We start from the raw sequence: 17,527 nt of genomic DNA on the forward strand, positions 1-17,527 counted from the left end.
TCCTGAGAAGCGGGAACGGTGTTCTCAGTGGTCTTTGACCTGGCCCTTTTTACCGGGTTTGTCTGAGGTCCTGCAATGTAAAAAGGTAAAGGTAAAGGTACCCCTGCCCGAAGGCCAGTCTTGACAGACTCTAGGGTTGTGCGCCCATCTCACTCAAGAGACTGGGGGCCAGCGCCGTCCGCAGACACTTCCGGGTCACGTGGCCAGCGTGACGAAGCTGCTCTGGCGAGCCAGCGCAGCACACGGAAATGCCGTTTACCTTCCTGCTAGTAAGCGGTCCCTATTTATCTACTTGCGCCCGGGGGAGCTTTCGAACTGCTAGGTTGGCAGGCGCTGGGACCGAGCAACGGGAATGCACCCCGCCGCGGGGATTCGAACCGCCGACCTGACGATTGGCAAGTCCTAGGCGCTGAGGTTTTACCCACAGCACCACCCATGTCCCTGCAATGTACTTCTCCCCAAATTCAGCCACCCTTGGGAGCTTCATTTCTGTCTACATTCTTGGTTGGGACTTGGGTACAACTATTAGCATGGATAACACATGCTCACCCCAAAACACAGACGCAAACTGGCAGAACAGGATCTCCTCTTCCTGTCTTGAAGACCTTGGCTACATAAAGTCTGGTTCTTGTGTGGCTGGCTGGGGGATTTCATACAGATCAGCTGATGCATTTTTTTAAAATAAAGAAAACAAGTGTGTATTGAAAAGTCAGAGCAACTGTGCTAGATGCGTGCTAGATTCCACAGTCTGCAACATGATCATTCTATATAGGCAGAGATGGGGCACCTGTGGACCTCCAGATGTTGTATTCAGATTCCTGCTGGTTGCTTAGTCATGGGTGGGAGTTGTAATCTCAACAACAGCTGGAGGGGGGCTGGTTCCCCATCCCTTCAGTGTCAGGCTCTAAACCCCCACTCCATACCCAGTGGTGTAGCGTGGGCTGCCAGTGTCCGGGGACGTGTGGAAGGGGGGCTAGGGAGGAAAATGGGCAGAGTACACATAAGAAGAGTTGTTCTGTTATCTGGAGAGATCACTTCCTGGTTCACATGGGGAAGCTGTTTTCCAGGAGCCCAGCAAGAGAACCACACAGCTTTATTGAGGCAACACAGGGTGTTGAAATTTTGGCCCCCTAACAATTTTGCACTCTGGACAACTGCCCCTGTGCCCCCCTATGCTACGCCACTGCCCACCCCACCCCAAGCATAAGATGCCACAGTTGTCTGCAGTGCCGTTCAGTCGCCAGGTTTGCTGGTAGAATGGATTTATATGGAAATGATTAGGACAGTGTTTCTTGGGTTGTTTTTGGACTACAGTTCCCATCATCCCTGGCCACTGGTTCTGCTTGCTAGGGATGATGAGAGTTGTAGTCCATCAACAGCTGGAGACCGAAGGTTGGGAAACACTGGACTTAGGAGAATGTTTCCGAGAGAGACAAGCCCCAAACTTTTTGGAATCCACAAACCCAGCTTCAGCCCTCCACTGCTTCAGTCTCATTGGTCTTAAAGATGGTGTTTTTATCCAGTTTTATTGATGTCACGGTTTTGTTTTGTTTTAGCAGCAGCTTCAAGTTCCAAACCTATTGCAGAGAGAGAACACCTTCCGGCCCCCTCCCCTCCCCCACTCGTGCTGGGCGGGTTGGTACCCAAGCAATTGGGGGGGAGGTATATGGCTTCTCCAAAAAAAAGGGGGACAGAGGTTTAGGAAGCAGGGCTGTTTTTCCTGTTTTGTTCCCTTCCCCACTTTCATTTCACACACTTTTTATATTATTAAAATAAATAAATAACCCAAAAAAACCAACCCAACCATAAACAGGACAGAATCTCAATAAACGAGAGGACGGACAAAGACAAAATGACGAATGGACGTGCGTTTTGGGTGGGTGGGGGCATAGAAGGAGGGCAAGGGCGGGGGAAACAGAACACCTTTTGACATTCCAAAGAAGAAGAAATTCCGGGGGCGGGGGGCGGGGAGAGAAGCAGGGAGAAAGAGCGACACGAGCAGGACTTTTATAAGACAAAACTAGGACACCTGGGTTCTCTGAACAGGCACTCCCCCAGCTTAAATCTGGGAACCAGCCCGCCTACCCAAACCAGGCGGGAGGCAACCATGCAAGCTACAGAAGAACTAAATTAACAAAGTTTGGGGAAGGAGGGGGGAAGAGAGACACTGTTACCCCCATACACTTACACACACACACACACACACACACACACACACACGAACAGTCCAGAATCAGTTGACTACGCTGGGAGTTCAGGGAGGCCCCAATCCAGTTTAAAGGAGGAGCAAAACATGGGCTCCAAACTTTGTCCATCGTGGAGCCTTTTGTGGTGACTACAGGCCACCTTCTAATCCGCGCTGAGAAATGCCGCGGCCATTTTTCAGCATAGGCGGGCACAGTCGGATGCGACTGGCAGTGCCCCCCCTTAACCCTCTCTTTGTCTGTTGCCCCTCTGGGCAGAGTAGCGAGGGCAGGAAAGCCCCAAGGTCTCCCCCTGCCCCTCATGCAGACTGGAGCAAAGGATCCCGCGTGCATTCTTGCAAAATGGGAGGACCTTTTCCCTCTCTGCCCCCCAACAAGTCAGCAGAAGGAACCACTCTTACCTCATCCAAGAGGCCTATTGTGACGAGAGAAAGCAAAGAATAGAGAGGGAGCCCAGAATATTCCCTCTACCCCACCACACACAAAAAATCCACATTCCCCAGCAGAGGGTAAACAGTCACTTTGTCCAAAATTCACAGCTAGGAAGAGAGCGAAATCCCATACTTGGGATTGGGGAGGGAGAGGGGAGAAGGTTAAATCTGGAAACCTGTCAAAGAATGTTCCTCCTGCCCTTCCTGGAGTCTCTGTTGCTTTTGCTGTCAAAACTCCCAACAGAGCAGTCGCCTGGCCCACAGGTGTGTTTCATGAAGGGGGCACCTGTTGGATTCCTGCCTGCCATGCAACTTGTTGAAAAGGTACAGGACCTCCGCCGGAAAACGAAAAGGTGGCGCGCCCGAGCCTGACCCTTCTTAGCAAAGACTCCCAAAACATGCATGTCACCGACTGCCACCTCCCCTCCGTCCCCGATGTAAAAAGGACGAGGGGGGAGGAAAGGGGAATGTCTTTCCGCTCTAGATGCCCAGCACGCACAATTCCTGCCCCGCGTGGAGAATGCTCCTTGGTGGCTGCCTTTATGGCTTTGGAAAAAAATTAATAAGATGCAATAGGCAGCGGTTTCCTGGGGGATCGAAGAAGGGCAGAATCTCACACCCCACCATATCAGGCGTCCCCCCTCCCCTTTGCTGACAGTTCCTGTGGGGCGGGGTCGGAGGAAACAACAGTCCAGAAAGTTCCGAGGCTGAGCGCACATCACTGGAACCCTAAAGAAAGGAAAAGAAAATTGATGTCGGTTTCTTTGCTGCTCCTTCTTCTCCCCCTGAACGCCACCCACATTTTAGTCTAGGTTGGGCATAATGGGAGAGAGACAAAAGGGGAGGTACCTTTTAGAGAGCAGCATTTGGGATAGGATGGAACTGGGAGTTGGCTGGTAGGGATGGGAGCCCGTGGCCCTCCAGGTGCCGTTGGACTACAACTCCCATCATCCACTGGCCATGCCAGCTGGGGATGATGGGCATTGGAGTACAACAACATGTAAGAGGGCCACAGACGCCCCATCCCTGCTCTGAACAGTGATATTGCTTCTCTAATTATTGGAATTTGTGTACTGCTTTAACTGTGGTTTCAGTGTGGTTTACTTTAGTGTTGTGTGTGTGTTAGAAACAGGTTGGTACAGTGGTACCTTGGTACTCAAATGCCTTGGCTCCCGAACAAATCGGTTCCCAAACACCGCAAACCCGGAAGTGAGTGTTCTGGTTTGCGAACGTTTTTCAGAAGCCAAAAATCGGACACGGCTTCTGATTGGGTGCAGGAAGCTCCTGCAGCCAATCGGGAGCCACGCTTTGGTTTTTGAACCATTCCGGGAGTCGAACGGAATCCGGGAACAGATTAAGTTCAAGAACCAAGGTACCACTGTATTATTGATGGCATCTGTCTTCTCAAAAGACAGTGAAATGTGCCTCCGAGGGTGAAGTCAAACTGTTGGAGAATCACAGCACCAGCTGTGGCTGCAGAGACTGGTATGGCTGATGGTATGGCTGAGAAGCGTACAAGAACCAACATATTTACACATCCTCTGTCTATCTCTCAGCGCAGGTAATCCACCAGGGTTGTGCTGGAGTTGTTGGCATCTGTCTGTCTCAAGGGAAATGGGAGTGTGCCTCTGGGAGTCAAGTCAAACCGCTGAGTTAACAGCACCCAAAATCACACCCCCCCCCCGGGCACAAGCCTGGGCAGGGTGTATGGAAGTCCTGGGCCGCCCAGATGACAAGTTCCCCCCTTGCTGTGGCCTCCCCGATGTGGTCCAAAGGAAAGCAGAGCAAAATGTTTGGCACCAGGAGTTGCCAGAAGGTGCCATCCCACCCTCTTAGGGACTTCCACTCTGGATTTGTGTAGGTTTAAGTCCTTAGTGGTTGGCATTGAAGGGGGGGGGATCCTACAAATCCCATATAAACATAATCCACAATATAAGAAAATGAAAAGACCGTCCAACCAGATCTCTTGGTGTTTTAGGTAAAGGTAAAGGGACCCCTGACCATTAGGTCCAGTCGTGGCCGACTTTGGGGTTGCAGCGCTCATCTTGCTTTATTGTCCGAGGGAGCCAGCATACAGCTTCCGGGTCATGTGGCCAGCATGACTAAGCCGCTTCTGGCGAACCAGAGCAGTGCACGGAAACGGCGTTTACCTTCCCGCCGGAGTGGTACCTATTTATCTACTTGAACTTTGACGTGCTTTTGAACTGCTAGGTTGGCAGGAGCAGGGACCGAGCAACGGGAGCTCACGCAGTCGCGGGGATTCTAACCGCTGACCTTCTGATTGGCAAGTCCTAGGCTCTGGGGTTTAACCCACAGCGCCACCCGCGTCCTGATTGTGGCATTTTGTTTCTTAAAACCAAATGCCTTCCTTACTGTAAATAAACTAGAGCTTTCTTAAGTTACCCAGGCATGTTCCCAGTTACGATAGACAAAAAAGTAGGGATTGAAAGCGTTAGTACAGCAACGTGATCTTGAAAAACCCACGGTGAGCAAGGGGACAGGATTCTTGGGTGGGCCAAATTTCCATTCCAAAATTAAAACCTCATTTATCAAATGGGCAGCTTGTGAGGTGACAAATGAAGACCTCTGTGTATGTTTTTTTTTTTTTTAAATAACAACCTAAGTGGGGCAAAGTGTTACTGCAGGTGGAGCAATGCATCCAATACCCCTCCCTTGGCCACAGGCCTGTTTTGACCTGCTCAAAGTGGGGAGGGAAGGGGCTTCAGAGGAGCTGTAAAAGAGCTGCCTTTGACTCCCTCAGGTGGTCAAAGGGGGGAACCGCAAGCAAGCTGAGTGACCAAGGTACTGGTATTATTATTATTATTATTATTATTATTATTATTATTATTATTATTATTACAGTCGTACCTTGGTTTTCAAACAGCTTAGTTCTCAAATGTTTTGGCTCCCGAATGCCACAACTGTTCCGGTTTGCAAGCTACTTTTGGAACCTGAATATCCGAAGGGGCTTATGCCGCTTCCGATTGGCTGCAGGAGCTTCCTGCAGCCAATCAGAAGCTACGCTTTGGTTTCCAAACATTTTGGAAATTGAGCTGTCTTCCGGAATGGATTCTGTTTGACTTCAGAGGTACGACTGTATTATTATCATCACCATCACCATTATTATTATTTATTGAATTTATATACAGTGGTACCTCAGGTTAGATACGCTTCAGGTTACATACACTTCAGGTTACAGACTCCGCTAACCCAGAAATAGTACCTTGGGTTAAGAACTTTGCTTCAGGATGAGGACAGAAATCGTGCTCCGGCGGCGTGGCAGCAGCGGGAGGCCCCATTAGCTAAAGTGGTGCTTCAGGTTAAGAACAGTTTCAGGTTAAGTATGGATCTCCGGAACGAATTAAGTACTTAACCCGAGGTACCACTGTACCACCCTATTCCCGGAGGTCTCCGGGCGGTTCACAGAACAAAACCAAAATATAAAACCACAACATATAGAATCAAAATAAAAACAGTTCGGTGGTTCAGTGCAGGGTTGTTGTTTTTTGCCCCTTAAAAAAAAAAAGTAACCAGGGAAGCATCTCCAAATTGCACTAAAGTTATGACTTGTGGGTACATTTCTCTCTCCCCCGCTTCTGCCATGCCCCCTTCTGCCATAGGTACTCACAGTCCCTGGTGGCAAAGGGCTGGTGGTGGTTGCCTTAGTCCGACTGAACGCTTTCTACTACGATGCTGGGTTTGTCCCGCGCTGGAGGATTCTTGTTGATGTAGCTGTTCAAAGTCTTCTCCTGAAGAAGGGAAGAGGAGGAAGTGTTCAAAGGAGCAAACGGGATGCTCTCAGCTCCCACCATGATCCAAAATCCCACTGACGGCATTTTGAAGCCACCAGCCTTGCCCTCTAACCACTGGATGCTACTCCTTTGCCTGCTTTCCCCAGAGAGGACCGAGGCGTCCTTGCTCTCCCGTTGTGACCCAGCAGATCACATCCCTGGCTTTTCAACGCCACGCCCCCACTTCCTCTAAGCCAGTGTTTCCCAAACTTGGGTTTCCAGCTGATTTTGCACTACAACTCCCATCATCCCTAGCTAGCAGGGATGATGGGAATTGTAGTTCCTGCTCTCGCTGCAATGCGAGACTCACCTCCACTAGCTGGTGCCAGTGCTCGATGGGTTTGCGTGGGTTCGCCAGCATCTCGGCCCAGTGGTCCCTCCCGGGTGCGTCTGCGTCGCTGCCCACTCTGCACATCCCGATGACCTCGTTGTGCCCAATGCTGTGGAATAATAGAATCATAAGGATTGCAGAAGGGGCCATGAGGGTCATCTAGTCCAACCCCCTGCAATGTGGGGGATCTTTTGCCCAACATGGGACTCAAACCCACGACCCTGAGATGAAGAGTCTCATACTCTACCAACTGAGAGAAGAGGATGAGCAACGAATAGGGTGGGGAAGGGAACTCGCAAGACATTTCGTTTTGCGAAGCAAGCCCATAGGGAAATTCGTTTTGCGAAGCGCCTCCAAAACGGAAAACCCTTTCGTCTAGCGGGTTTTCCGTCTTGCGAGGCGTTCGTCTTGCGGGGCACCACTGTAAATCAGTTTAACTTATTTACATTGGGTTGTAACCAAGGCTGGTCCTATTCAGAGTACACCGATCAAAATAACTGAATCTAAGTCATTAGCGTCAATGGGCTTCCTCTGGGTAGAACTAGCATTGCAATCTTGGGACCGGGGATGGAGAAAGACTATTAAGGCCATTAAAAAAAACAACAACAACTTGCTATGCCCCTTCCCCACTTAAAGAATTAATAGTTTAAGATGGGGATGAGGAACTCCTCCAGATGTTTCCGGACTTCCCATCATCCCTGACCACTGGCCAGTCTGGCTGGGGCTGATGAGAGCTGCAAGTTCCCCGTCTCTGCTGTAAGAAATGGTTGTGGCTGTGGGCAGCAGGCTGGCGACACAAGGAAAGCTTGCTTTGTGCAAACGAGCCAGACTCTCGTCTCTGATTCAGCACTGCAAGGCTCCTATGCAGAAATAACATTGAAGCAGCTCTTAAAAAACAACAATACCTGCCACACTAACATTTTCCTTTCAAGGTCAAGGAGAAGAGGATGGAACCAAGGCATCCGGGCTCCCGGGCTCCCATTCTCTGCTCTGCTTCCCATCGCTCGAAAGAAGCGAGAAATCCTGGCACTCAGCCCCCTCCCCTCATTTAAAAGCCCCCACTCGCCTTGCAGAGAACTCAGCTCCCATTTTTGCACAGTCAAAGCAGGAATTCCAGCATTCCTGCAGGTTGCACTGCCTTTCCTGAGAAGTGGGGGCCCTCCCTTGAACCCCCTGCATCTTGCCATTCACTAGACACCAGATTCCTCCCAGGAGAACCTGGTCTGGATTTTCCACACCCCTTTCGGAAGAAGCAGAAATCTCAGCTCTTCCTCTAGCTTGCGCTGCCTTTTCCTGAGAAGCCAGACGTCCTCCCTTGCTGCCTCTTGCACCGCACATCATGCCATTCCCTGGCCTAGGAAAACTGGGTCTCTGCCTCCAGTGTGGTGTAGTGGTTAAGAGCGGCAGACTCGTAATCTGGTGAACCGGGTTCGCGTCTCCGCTCCTCCACATGCAGCTGCTGGGTGACCTTAGGCTAGTCGCACTTCTCTGAAGTCTCTCAGCCCCACTCACCTCACAGAGTGTTGTGGGGGAGGAAGGGAAAGGAGAATGTTAGCCGCTTTGAGACTCCTCCGGGTAGTGATAAAGCTGGATATCAAATCCAAACTCCTCCTCCTCCTCCTCCACGTGTGGTCCTGGTTCCTAGTGTCCCCTTTGCCAGAGCCCTTAAGACCCCACACACCTCTTTGGTCAGAGCTAAGAATCTCAGAGGTGCCTTATTTTGGCAGGATAGCAAAGGAACACAGTGGGAATCACCGCTGCCCAGAAGAGACTCATCTGCTGAATGGAGAGAAGAGGGACTTAGGGGCAGAGTGCGCAGCTGTGTGCGTTGTGCCTCACCAGTCATAATCCATGACCGCCAGGGTGATGCTGACATGCTCCATGCTGTCTTGGGGGATGTCAAAGACGAGGGCCTCGTTGTAACTGGGGTTGAGCGTGTTCTTCTTGATGGACGTCTTGCGCTTCTTCAGCCGCCTCCCTTCGCACATGAGGGATGCCTTGACGTAAGGATCTGGAGAGAGGAGGCTGATGGAATTATGGGGGAAGCCGCCCAGGCCCGGCCCATGCTGCCTACTTGCCACCGTTCTCCCCACCCCTGCTTTTGGATGCTGCCATCTTGACAGAGGTTCCAGTCCCAAGATATGCTTGGCTTTTCCGGTTGTTGGGCAGTCCCAGGAAGTGCTCCCCAGTCCCACCAGAGATGACCTCTAGAGATTGGGGAACAGCGCCTGCCAATTGTTTTTGCTGCAATGCTTGGATGCCCGAGATGGGATGTGACACTTGGGTGAGGGTCAGTGGGCACAACCTCGTCCAACTCCATGCAACTGTGTTTTTCCGGGAGAGAGAAGGGGGACTTCAGTACACCTGAAAGAGCGTCTCCACCCCCGTTGTTCAGCCCGGACACTGAGGTCCAGTTCCGGAGGGCCTTCTGGCGGTTTCCTCCCTGCGAGAAGCGAGGTTACAGGGAACCAGGCAGAGGGCCTTCTCGGTAGTGGCTCCTGTCCTGTGGAACGCCCTCCCATCAGATGTCAAGGAAATAAACAACTCTCTGACTTTCAGAAGACATCTGAAGGCAGCCCTGTTTAGGGAAGTTTTTAATGCTTGATGCTTTATTGTGTTTTTAATATTCTGTTGGGAGCCACCCAGAATGGAAACCCAACCAGATGGGCAGGGTATTATTATTATTATTATTATTATTATTATTATTATTATTATTATTATTAATGCTGCGGGCTGAAAACCTACTTGCCCCCAGAATATTTCAGGTCTACACCTCTCCCCAAGCACTGAGGCCCAGCCTGCCAGAGCCAATTTCACATTTTATGACTCTCAAAGTCAGTGGTGTAGCGTGGGGGGTGCAGGGGGGGCCAGCCGCACCGGGCACAACATTTGGGGGGGGGCGCGCTCGCACTCGCAGCTCTCTGCCCCTACCTGGCTCACTCACTCTCTCTCACTGCAGTGCTGGCTGTGCGAATCCGATCCGAGCTGCCGGGTCGCTGCCCACTGTGGAGGGGGAGGGTGCTAGGCATGCGTTGCGTTGCGGAGTGGAGAGAGAGGGAGGGAGGGACTATCTGGGGGAGGGACAGTGCAGCGGCCGCCCAGCGCAGCGCTGAGCGCGGGAGAGAACCACACCCGACCAGCCCAGGCAGCAGCAAGAAGAAGCTGGCAGCGGCGGCAGGTTAGGGGTTAGGGGCGCAAATTACTTGCCTTGCCCCGGGTGCTGACAACCCACGCTACGCCGCTGCTCAAAGTCCACCCCTCCATGTCAACCACACAAAGGCTGCTTGCAGCAACTACCATCGAGATGCAATCGTGTTCTTGGTAGCATCCATTTGCTTCTCACCAACCATACAGCCACCTTTTGTGTCCTGCCTTCTTCCTATTAATAAGCCTCGAATCCTGCCTTATCCCACTATAGGACCACCCTTACAGTAGACATAGTTCCACCCACCCCACCCACCATGTGTCACCCTGCTAAAACCTAGCCAAGGGGAGGGCAGCTATCAGGCTGGTGTGACCTATTTTTTCCAGGTGCTCCAAAGTCTACCAATCAGGTCCAGGTGCAAAACAGTGCCTCAGATGAGTGGACACACATACACAGAAATAAGAAACAGGGTGCCTCTGAGCACATGCTCAGTCCAGGAGGTTGTTTTCAGCCCTGGAAGGGATAGGCCTAGCTAGACATGGCATTAAACATATCCTTGCATTTCACGTGAATGGTTTTTTGTAATGCAAATAGCAGCTGCTGGAGTGGTGGTGGTGAATTATTGTATTATAGCAGGCACCATTAGGCGGATTACAAAAGGAAGCTTTGGAGGGAAGATTTACTTCAGCAGCACAACAAGGAAGGAAACGGTTGAAGTTCCTGTCTCCTCCTGCTGCAATCTCTTAAGCATCAACACCCTGCCCCATAGCTGCTATTTGCCTTTTTTTTTTATGTGACCATAAAATGCAAAGACATTATTTCATTTCTTTTAACATCACATGCTGTTCGTCCCTGAGCTCACACATCCTTTCACACACAAAAATCGCTCCTGGTCCCCCCACCCGCTGCCATTTTCTTAATTTCGGCAGTCTCATTTGTGGGGGGAAAGAGCTGCGTTGTTTCTGCTGCTGTTAAACCACCCTGGTCAACTTACTGCAAATAAGCCACAGACTGATCACCGGATCCCAATACACTATTGGTGCCTCTCTATCCTAGCTGCCAAATGTATTTCAACACCACAACCTCCTTTCCAGCATTACTGTATTTTTTTTCTCCTCATCTTACTTGTCCATATTTTTCTCCAGCCTCCAAGCCCTTTCCCTCTCTAGGGTCCCTTACTGAGCCCCAATGTGGGGCTCCACTGCTTGATTCAATCCGAATGTATTCAAGCCTCCAACCACACATTGGATTGGCCAACATATCAGCCAACACATGGGACTGATCCACACATTTTGCCGCCTAAAGCGAAGAAAAAGATGATGTGTGTTACTCACACTTCCATAAATAGAAGCTGACTCCATGACACACAAGGAGACAGCGATGTCCCCCAACACCTTGCCCCTGCTGCCCCTGCCAGCACCTGCCGCCTGTGACACCCACCTCACTCGCCCTAATGATAGGGCCGGCCCTGCTATAGCCCTTCTTCCCCCACGGCTGCCCTGCTGGCTCACCAGAAAATCCAGTCAGATCCATGGCTTTGAGGTTGGTGGCCTTGATGATGGTGACCGTGAGGCGCCCAGCGGTGGGCAAGTAACAGAGAGAGAAATTCAGCTCCCCCAAATCCGCTTTTTCCTGTGAGATGGGAGAAGATGAAGAAGAAAACAACGTGGTCAGTAAAAGTATCTGGGGGAGAAGGAAATCCCAGCACAGAGGAGGCCGCCTTGCTGGAATCTGGCAGCATCAGTCAATACGGTGGCTGGAGAGGCATGATATACAGTTGTACCTCGGCAGTCGAATGGAATCCGTTCTGGAAGTCTGTTCGACTTCCAAAACATTCGGAAACCAAGGTGCAGCTTCCGATTGGCTGCAGGAAGCTCCAATCAGAACCCGCGGAAGCTGTATCGGACGTTCGGGTTCCAAGGAACGTTCACAAACTGGAACACTCACTTCTGGGTTTGCAGTGTTCAGGAGCCAAAATGTTCGACTCACAAGGCATTTGACTTCCGAGGTACAGCTGTATAATATAAAATAATGGGTTTGTCCTACTCAGAGCAGACCCATTCAGTGATTTCTATAGGCTTACTCTGAGTAAAACCTAGTTGGCTACAACCCAATATTTTAATATTGTATTTTATCGTTGTGAGCAGCCCAGAGAAACCATGTTATTAGGCATCCAGTAAACATGCTGAATAATGAAGAGTAAAGGCTTTCAGATGGAACCTCCAGTGGCATAACAGGTTAAGCGTATCTGGTTGTTAACCTGAAGGCTGGTGCTTCAAGCTTACCCAGGGACAGCTGTGGGCAGGATTCCTGTATTGCAGGGGGTTGGACTAGATGATCCCTGGGGTCCCTTCCAACTCTACAATTCTGTGATTCCGTGACCTGGTCCAAAGTTGCGCTGTTGTGTATGTGTGTCACGTGCTCCTTAAAACAAGGCCCAGTCAATGGTCTGGCTGCAACATTGCACAGTTGTGCACCATTCAACAATATGACAAAATTTCACATCGGAAACTAACATAACCCCCCTCATATACCCAATTAATTGTATCATTAATACATTGCCCATCTGATATAAGCCACATGGCAAGCCCCAAATCAGAGCATGTTGTAGGCTTTGTTTCAAACTGCTCTTATCTGAGTTATACCTGATTTATTCAGAATATTAATAATTACTATAATGAATCTGTTATCACCAATGCATTCCCTCAAGTGGCTCCTTTTCCTCATGCTGTCAATGGGCATTTGTTTACTTCTACTTGGATTATCCAATCTCTCAAATACATACATATATAAGTACATATATGCTACTTAGCATCTTCCCTACAATGCAAGAAGAACAAGCTTGGCACATTTATTCTCCTTCTGCAAAAAGGTAGTCGAGGAAAATCTGTGCAGGCACACAATCCTCAGGAGAGACAGACACAAGGAACCCACCATATTTCATAATAATGCTGGAATCAACTGGTGATTGCCAAATTTCACATTACAAGTTACAACCTTATGGATACAAAGCTGATGAAATATTGCTGGTTTTCCTTAAAAGCTTAAACAGCCCTAACGCGTGTGTGTATTTGGAAGGGAATGTGGCTTCAAAAATCTAACCAACGTTTGCATTAGGAAAAGCACCATGGAAAACAAAATCTCAGAACAAAGAATTTCAGTGTTCCAAAGATGGGCTGGGGAGGAAATATAACGAATTTCATTTCCTCTGAAGCAGAAAAGGCGAGAGTATCAGCACACAGGCATACCGTACTTTTCTGTGTATAAGACTATGGTTTTTTACTGAAAAATTAGGTTTAAAATGGGGTGACGTGGGATTGGTTGGGGCCATGAACTGGTGATGGTCTGCAGCATGTTACTGGTGTCTGTGGCAAGGGGTGGTGTTGATTGGGTGTTAGCGTTGGCCAGGCAGGTGAGTGATTTTCTGGGTCACCCTCCCCTCCTCAACAACTCTGGGCAATCTCTCCCCATTTTCTTAATTTTCCATCCCCAAAGTAGTGGGTGTCTTATACACAGAAAAGTACGGTATTTCCCAATGTAGTTGGAATTCAAATACCAACATGGATCTTGGAATTCTGCTGGGCTGAACAGATATCCTGGACTCTGCGTATGTCAATTTCTATCCCAGCTTATTTTCACCTGGGGAAAGCGTTTTAAAAGCAGCTGCGGTGCACAAATGAGAGAGAGGGAGGGAGGGAGAGAGAGAGAGAGAGAGAGAGAGAGAGAGAGAGAGAGAGAAATCAGAAGGCTGGGAGCAGATCATCTTTCATAAGTTGAAAGATCTGTGTACCAAGACCACAAAGAGCGCAGGTGAAATTGACAAGATGGTAGACAGCTAATGCCAATTTCACATCCCCGGGCAAGATGATTTGCTGCTGCTCTTTGCGACCTTCTTGTTCGGGGATGGGGGATGCTAACACACACACAAACACAGATTCTGTGCAGATACTCAGTGGGTGACCAAGACATGGAGTATCTGTGGGGATCACACATCAGGGTTGGAACAGAAATATATGTTTGTGCGTGTACATGCATGTGCGTGTATTCACACACACACACACACACACTGGCTCTATGAGTACGGAGGGCCTAGTGAGTCATTGCATAATTAGCGCTGAATTTTCAAGGATCAGCTGCTGTGTTTGATGGCGTGCATATATATACACATATGTTCAGAAACTCTGCAGATATTTGAGACCTTGTCCCCAGGGTGGCTGTTCTTTCCCAAGAAGGAAGAGCGCAGTAACATGGTGAGAAGGAAAAGGCCTCCTCTGATCAGTGGCCCCTTAGGCCTACTTTTCACTGAGGTGGCAAATTGTATCATCGTCATCATCAATTTATGAGTTTCCTCCTACACCATCGTCTGGGTTCTATTACAACACACTAGAAAAGGCAGCTTCCAGCGAACATCTCACAGAGAAGACTAGGCAAGGACCCTTCTCCCCAAAATCCAGGGGTTTTTGGCGGGGAGGGAGGGGAGGGAATATTTTCATACAGAGAAGAGGACACACTCATCCAATTCCCCACCCCAGCAATGCTTCAGGGGAAATCTAGTCTTTAATATTCCTCACGAGCCAGAATCTTGTTGACAGTGCTCCTTGGAGCCTAACTTTCCTGCTGAGGCTGGTTATCTAAAACCCACTTATGCATTCAGTCTAAATATTGCATCCATATAGAAAATTACATGTCAGGCACAGTAGGATTCTGACCTGTCTCCTCGGCATCCAGCTTACTCTGAGCGTGACCTGCAAAAAACATGCTGCAGCGTGAATTGCTCCTGATCAGGATACTCCATTCCAATGCCATTTCCATATTGTTGTGAGTTTCCCCTCCTGGCATTTTCTCTGAAGATTTGTCATAATTTGTTTTGCATTTCTGAAAACACTGGGTTTTCTCCAGACTTGCCAATATCTCCCCTGGTGGTGCAATTTTGCCTACATAAAGATGTCAGGGGCCACATTAGGCTTCTGGTCCTGAGGTTCCCCACCCTGGCGCTACGTTGGGCTGGTTCATCTCTCAGTCATGAGGTACTCATATGGAATTAAGTCCTCATGGACGATTTGCCACGGAACGTTTCCCTTGATGTCCGCCAGCACGTTTTGGCAAAGATGGTACATCTGTTTGGCAGTTAGAGCAGCCGTTCCCAATTGGTGGTCCACCGGGGGGGGGGATGGGACGCCTGTGGCCCCATTCACATAACAAAAACTACCACAGAGATTTCAAAATATTCAAAAGTAGGGGGGTCCATGGCTTGGGTTTTGAAAAACAGGGGGTCCACAATACAGTGGTACCTCGGGTTACATACGCTTCAGGTTACAGACGCTTCAGGTTACAGACTCCGCTAACCCAGAAATAGTGCTTTAGGTTAAGAACTTTGCTTCAGGATGAGAACAGAAATCGTGCTCCAGCAGTACGGCAGCAGCAGGAGGCTCAATTACCTAAAGTGGTGCTTCAGGTTAAGAACAGTTTCAGGTTAAGAATGAACCCCCAGAACAAATTAAGTTCTTAACCTGAGGTACCACTGTACTTAGCTAATTGGGAACCACGGGCCTACAGCCATCCTCAGGAACCATGCCCATTGCAGGCCTGGAACCGGCAACCACAGTTACAAAAGGCCAGGATTTCAACTGTGTGCCACCCTGGCTCTTGGCTGTGGAGGGCTGTTCTTCCGTTTGGGCATTTGGGTTGCTGGCATGAGGCATCTCCCTGAAGGAGACGGGGAAAATGTTGAAGAGACAGTGCCGGTGGACAGTTTTGCTAGCGGCCAGTCTTCCTGCTACCGGTGTTTGGAGTCCTGCGCGCTCTTGGAAGTGAGCTTGCACACACAACCTCTCTAAAATAAAACCTCACCGCCCCAGCTTAGGGCATCGATGCACATCTCTCAGGCCTTGTCTAAATCAAGGCGGTGCTTCTCACTGATTCATTCCTCTCTGCCGCCTCTGCTTCTTCTCCAACTATCCTTCTTCTTCTTCTTCTTCTTCTTCTTCTTCTTTTTTGCTTTGGGCCCATCCGTGCCCTGTCATGCTCCCCCCCACCCCCGGTCGCCGCCGCCAGTGCTCTCTCGCTCTGCCTTTCTTTCTCTTAGCCTCAGGCCCCTTTGGGATTTGGCCTGAACAACGGCCAGCAAAGCCCTCGCTTGCCCCAGAACAAGTGAGTTGGCAAAGCAAGCCGGAAGGCTGGTGAGTGGAGGCCGGAGCGGGGGCAAGGGGGGGCGAGGAAGGAGGGGGGGGAAAGGCTTCATTAATATTGATGCGGCTGCAAATGGGATCGAGCTGGTAAAAGGGTATGAAATATTCACGCAGGAAACAACGCGCCGCCTGGTAAGACCGGGAATCTTGGCATCCTCTCGTTGCCCCTCTACCAAATAGCTCAGGTTCCTGGCCTCCCCCTCCTCTGATACCAGACATTCTTTATGGTGGGGTGAGGGGTGTTCAGGGCTCACCTGTGTTAGGGGATTGGAGAACCACAGGAAGTTTCTCCAGTGGGATTGTCTCTCTGGACACCCCACCAGAAATTAGGCTTGCATGCCCACTTTTTCATTTCCTGGCAAGGGCCGTTGTGCTTTTTAGCAACCCTATTAGCAGGTGGGAATGCCACAGGTGCTGTTTCCACCACCAAACGCCTGTGGTTCAGAAGCCATTGGTTCACTTTCTTCCTGTCATGCAGCTGTGGTGTTTGTGTGTGTTTGTGCAGAAACTTTGCTGTAGAGTCTTTTCAGTCACAGGATGAGTTTGGCCAACATTCTTCTTCTTCTTTGGCGATCACTCATAGTCGAGTAAGATTGTCTTCCATAAACACGGTTTTAACTGTGAGTCCGTAAGTGACTGTGGAGGCCAGTTCTGGATCTTCACATCCTTCCACAGTGGGGACATTGGTTTCCGGGTGGGAGTTGATCACGGTGTGGATTTGCTAATCGTGCTTTCCTCCTAGCACGTTTGGCCAACATACGCTATCCAGGGCAAGGCAATATCTGGTTTCCAATATATCACCAGCTAAACATTGCAATATACCAATACAGTGGTACCTCTGGTTACGTACTTAATTCGTTCTGGAGGTTTGTTCTTAACCTGAAACTGTTCTTAACCTGAAGCACCACTTTAGCTAATGGGGCCTCCCGCTGCCTCTGCACGATTTCTGTTCTCATCCTGAAGAGTTCTTAACCCGAGGTAATATTTCTGGGTTAGTGGAGTCTGTAACCTGAAGTGTATGTAACCCGAGGTACCACTGTATATCATGATGTCTGAAATAAGGATGGAGCTATGTATTGGCTGGCTTCACGGCTTTCCCCCACATTGTGATTTTTACACAGCATGCGCAACATAGAATCATAGAGTTGGAAGAGACCACAAGGGCCATCGAGTCCAACCCCCTGCCAAGCAGGAAACACCATCAGAGCACTCCTGACATATGGTTGTCAAGTCTCTGCTTAAAGACCTCCAAAGAAGGAGACTCCACCACACTCCTTAGCAGCAAATTCCACTGTCGAACAGCTCTTACTGTCAGGAAGTTCTTCCTAATGTTTAGGTAGAATCTTCTTTCTTGTAGTTTGGATCCATTGCTCCGTGTCCGCTTCTCTGGAGCAGCAGAAAACAACCTTTCTCCCTCCTCTAGGTGACATCCTTTTA

General features: G+C 49.7%; 1 protein-coding gene across 3 annotated transcripts in view; it reads right to left on the minus strand.

Annotated features, from left to right (window-relative positions):
- Nucleotides 1–1,507: 1,507 nt before the first annotated feature.
- The window catches only part of SYT3 (synaptotagmin 3), a 57,325-nt gene continuing 41,305 nt past the window's right edge, over nucleotides 1,508–17,527 (minus strand). For all 3 annotated transcript variants that reach the window (XM_081837952.1, XM_081837954.1, XM_081837953.1), the window contains exons 6-10: nucleotides 11,414–11,534; nucleotides 8,597–8,768; nucleotides 6,737–6,866; nucleotides 6,264–6,384; nucleotides 1,508–3,364 (exon numbers count right to left, since the gene is read on the minus strand). In XM_081837952.1, the coding sequence (XP_081694078.1) occupies nucleotides 6,298–6,384; nucleotides 6,737–6,866; nucleotides 8,597–8,768; nucleotides 11,414–11,534 (510 nt within the window). In that variant the 3' untranslated portion in view covers nucleotides 1,508–3,364; nucleotides 6,264–6,297. The remainder of the gene's footprint in view (nucleotides 3,365–6,263; nucleotides 6,385–6,736; nucleotides 6,867–8,596; nucleotides 8,769–11,413; nucleotides 11,535–17,527) is intronic.

This window comes from Podarcis erhardii (genome assembly GCF_964252035.2).
Source record: "Podarcis erhardii genome assembly, chromosome: 13".
Classification (NCBI taxonomy): Eukaryota; Metazoa; Chordata; class Lepidosauria; order Squamata; family Lacertidae; genus Podarcis; species Podarcis erhardii.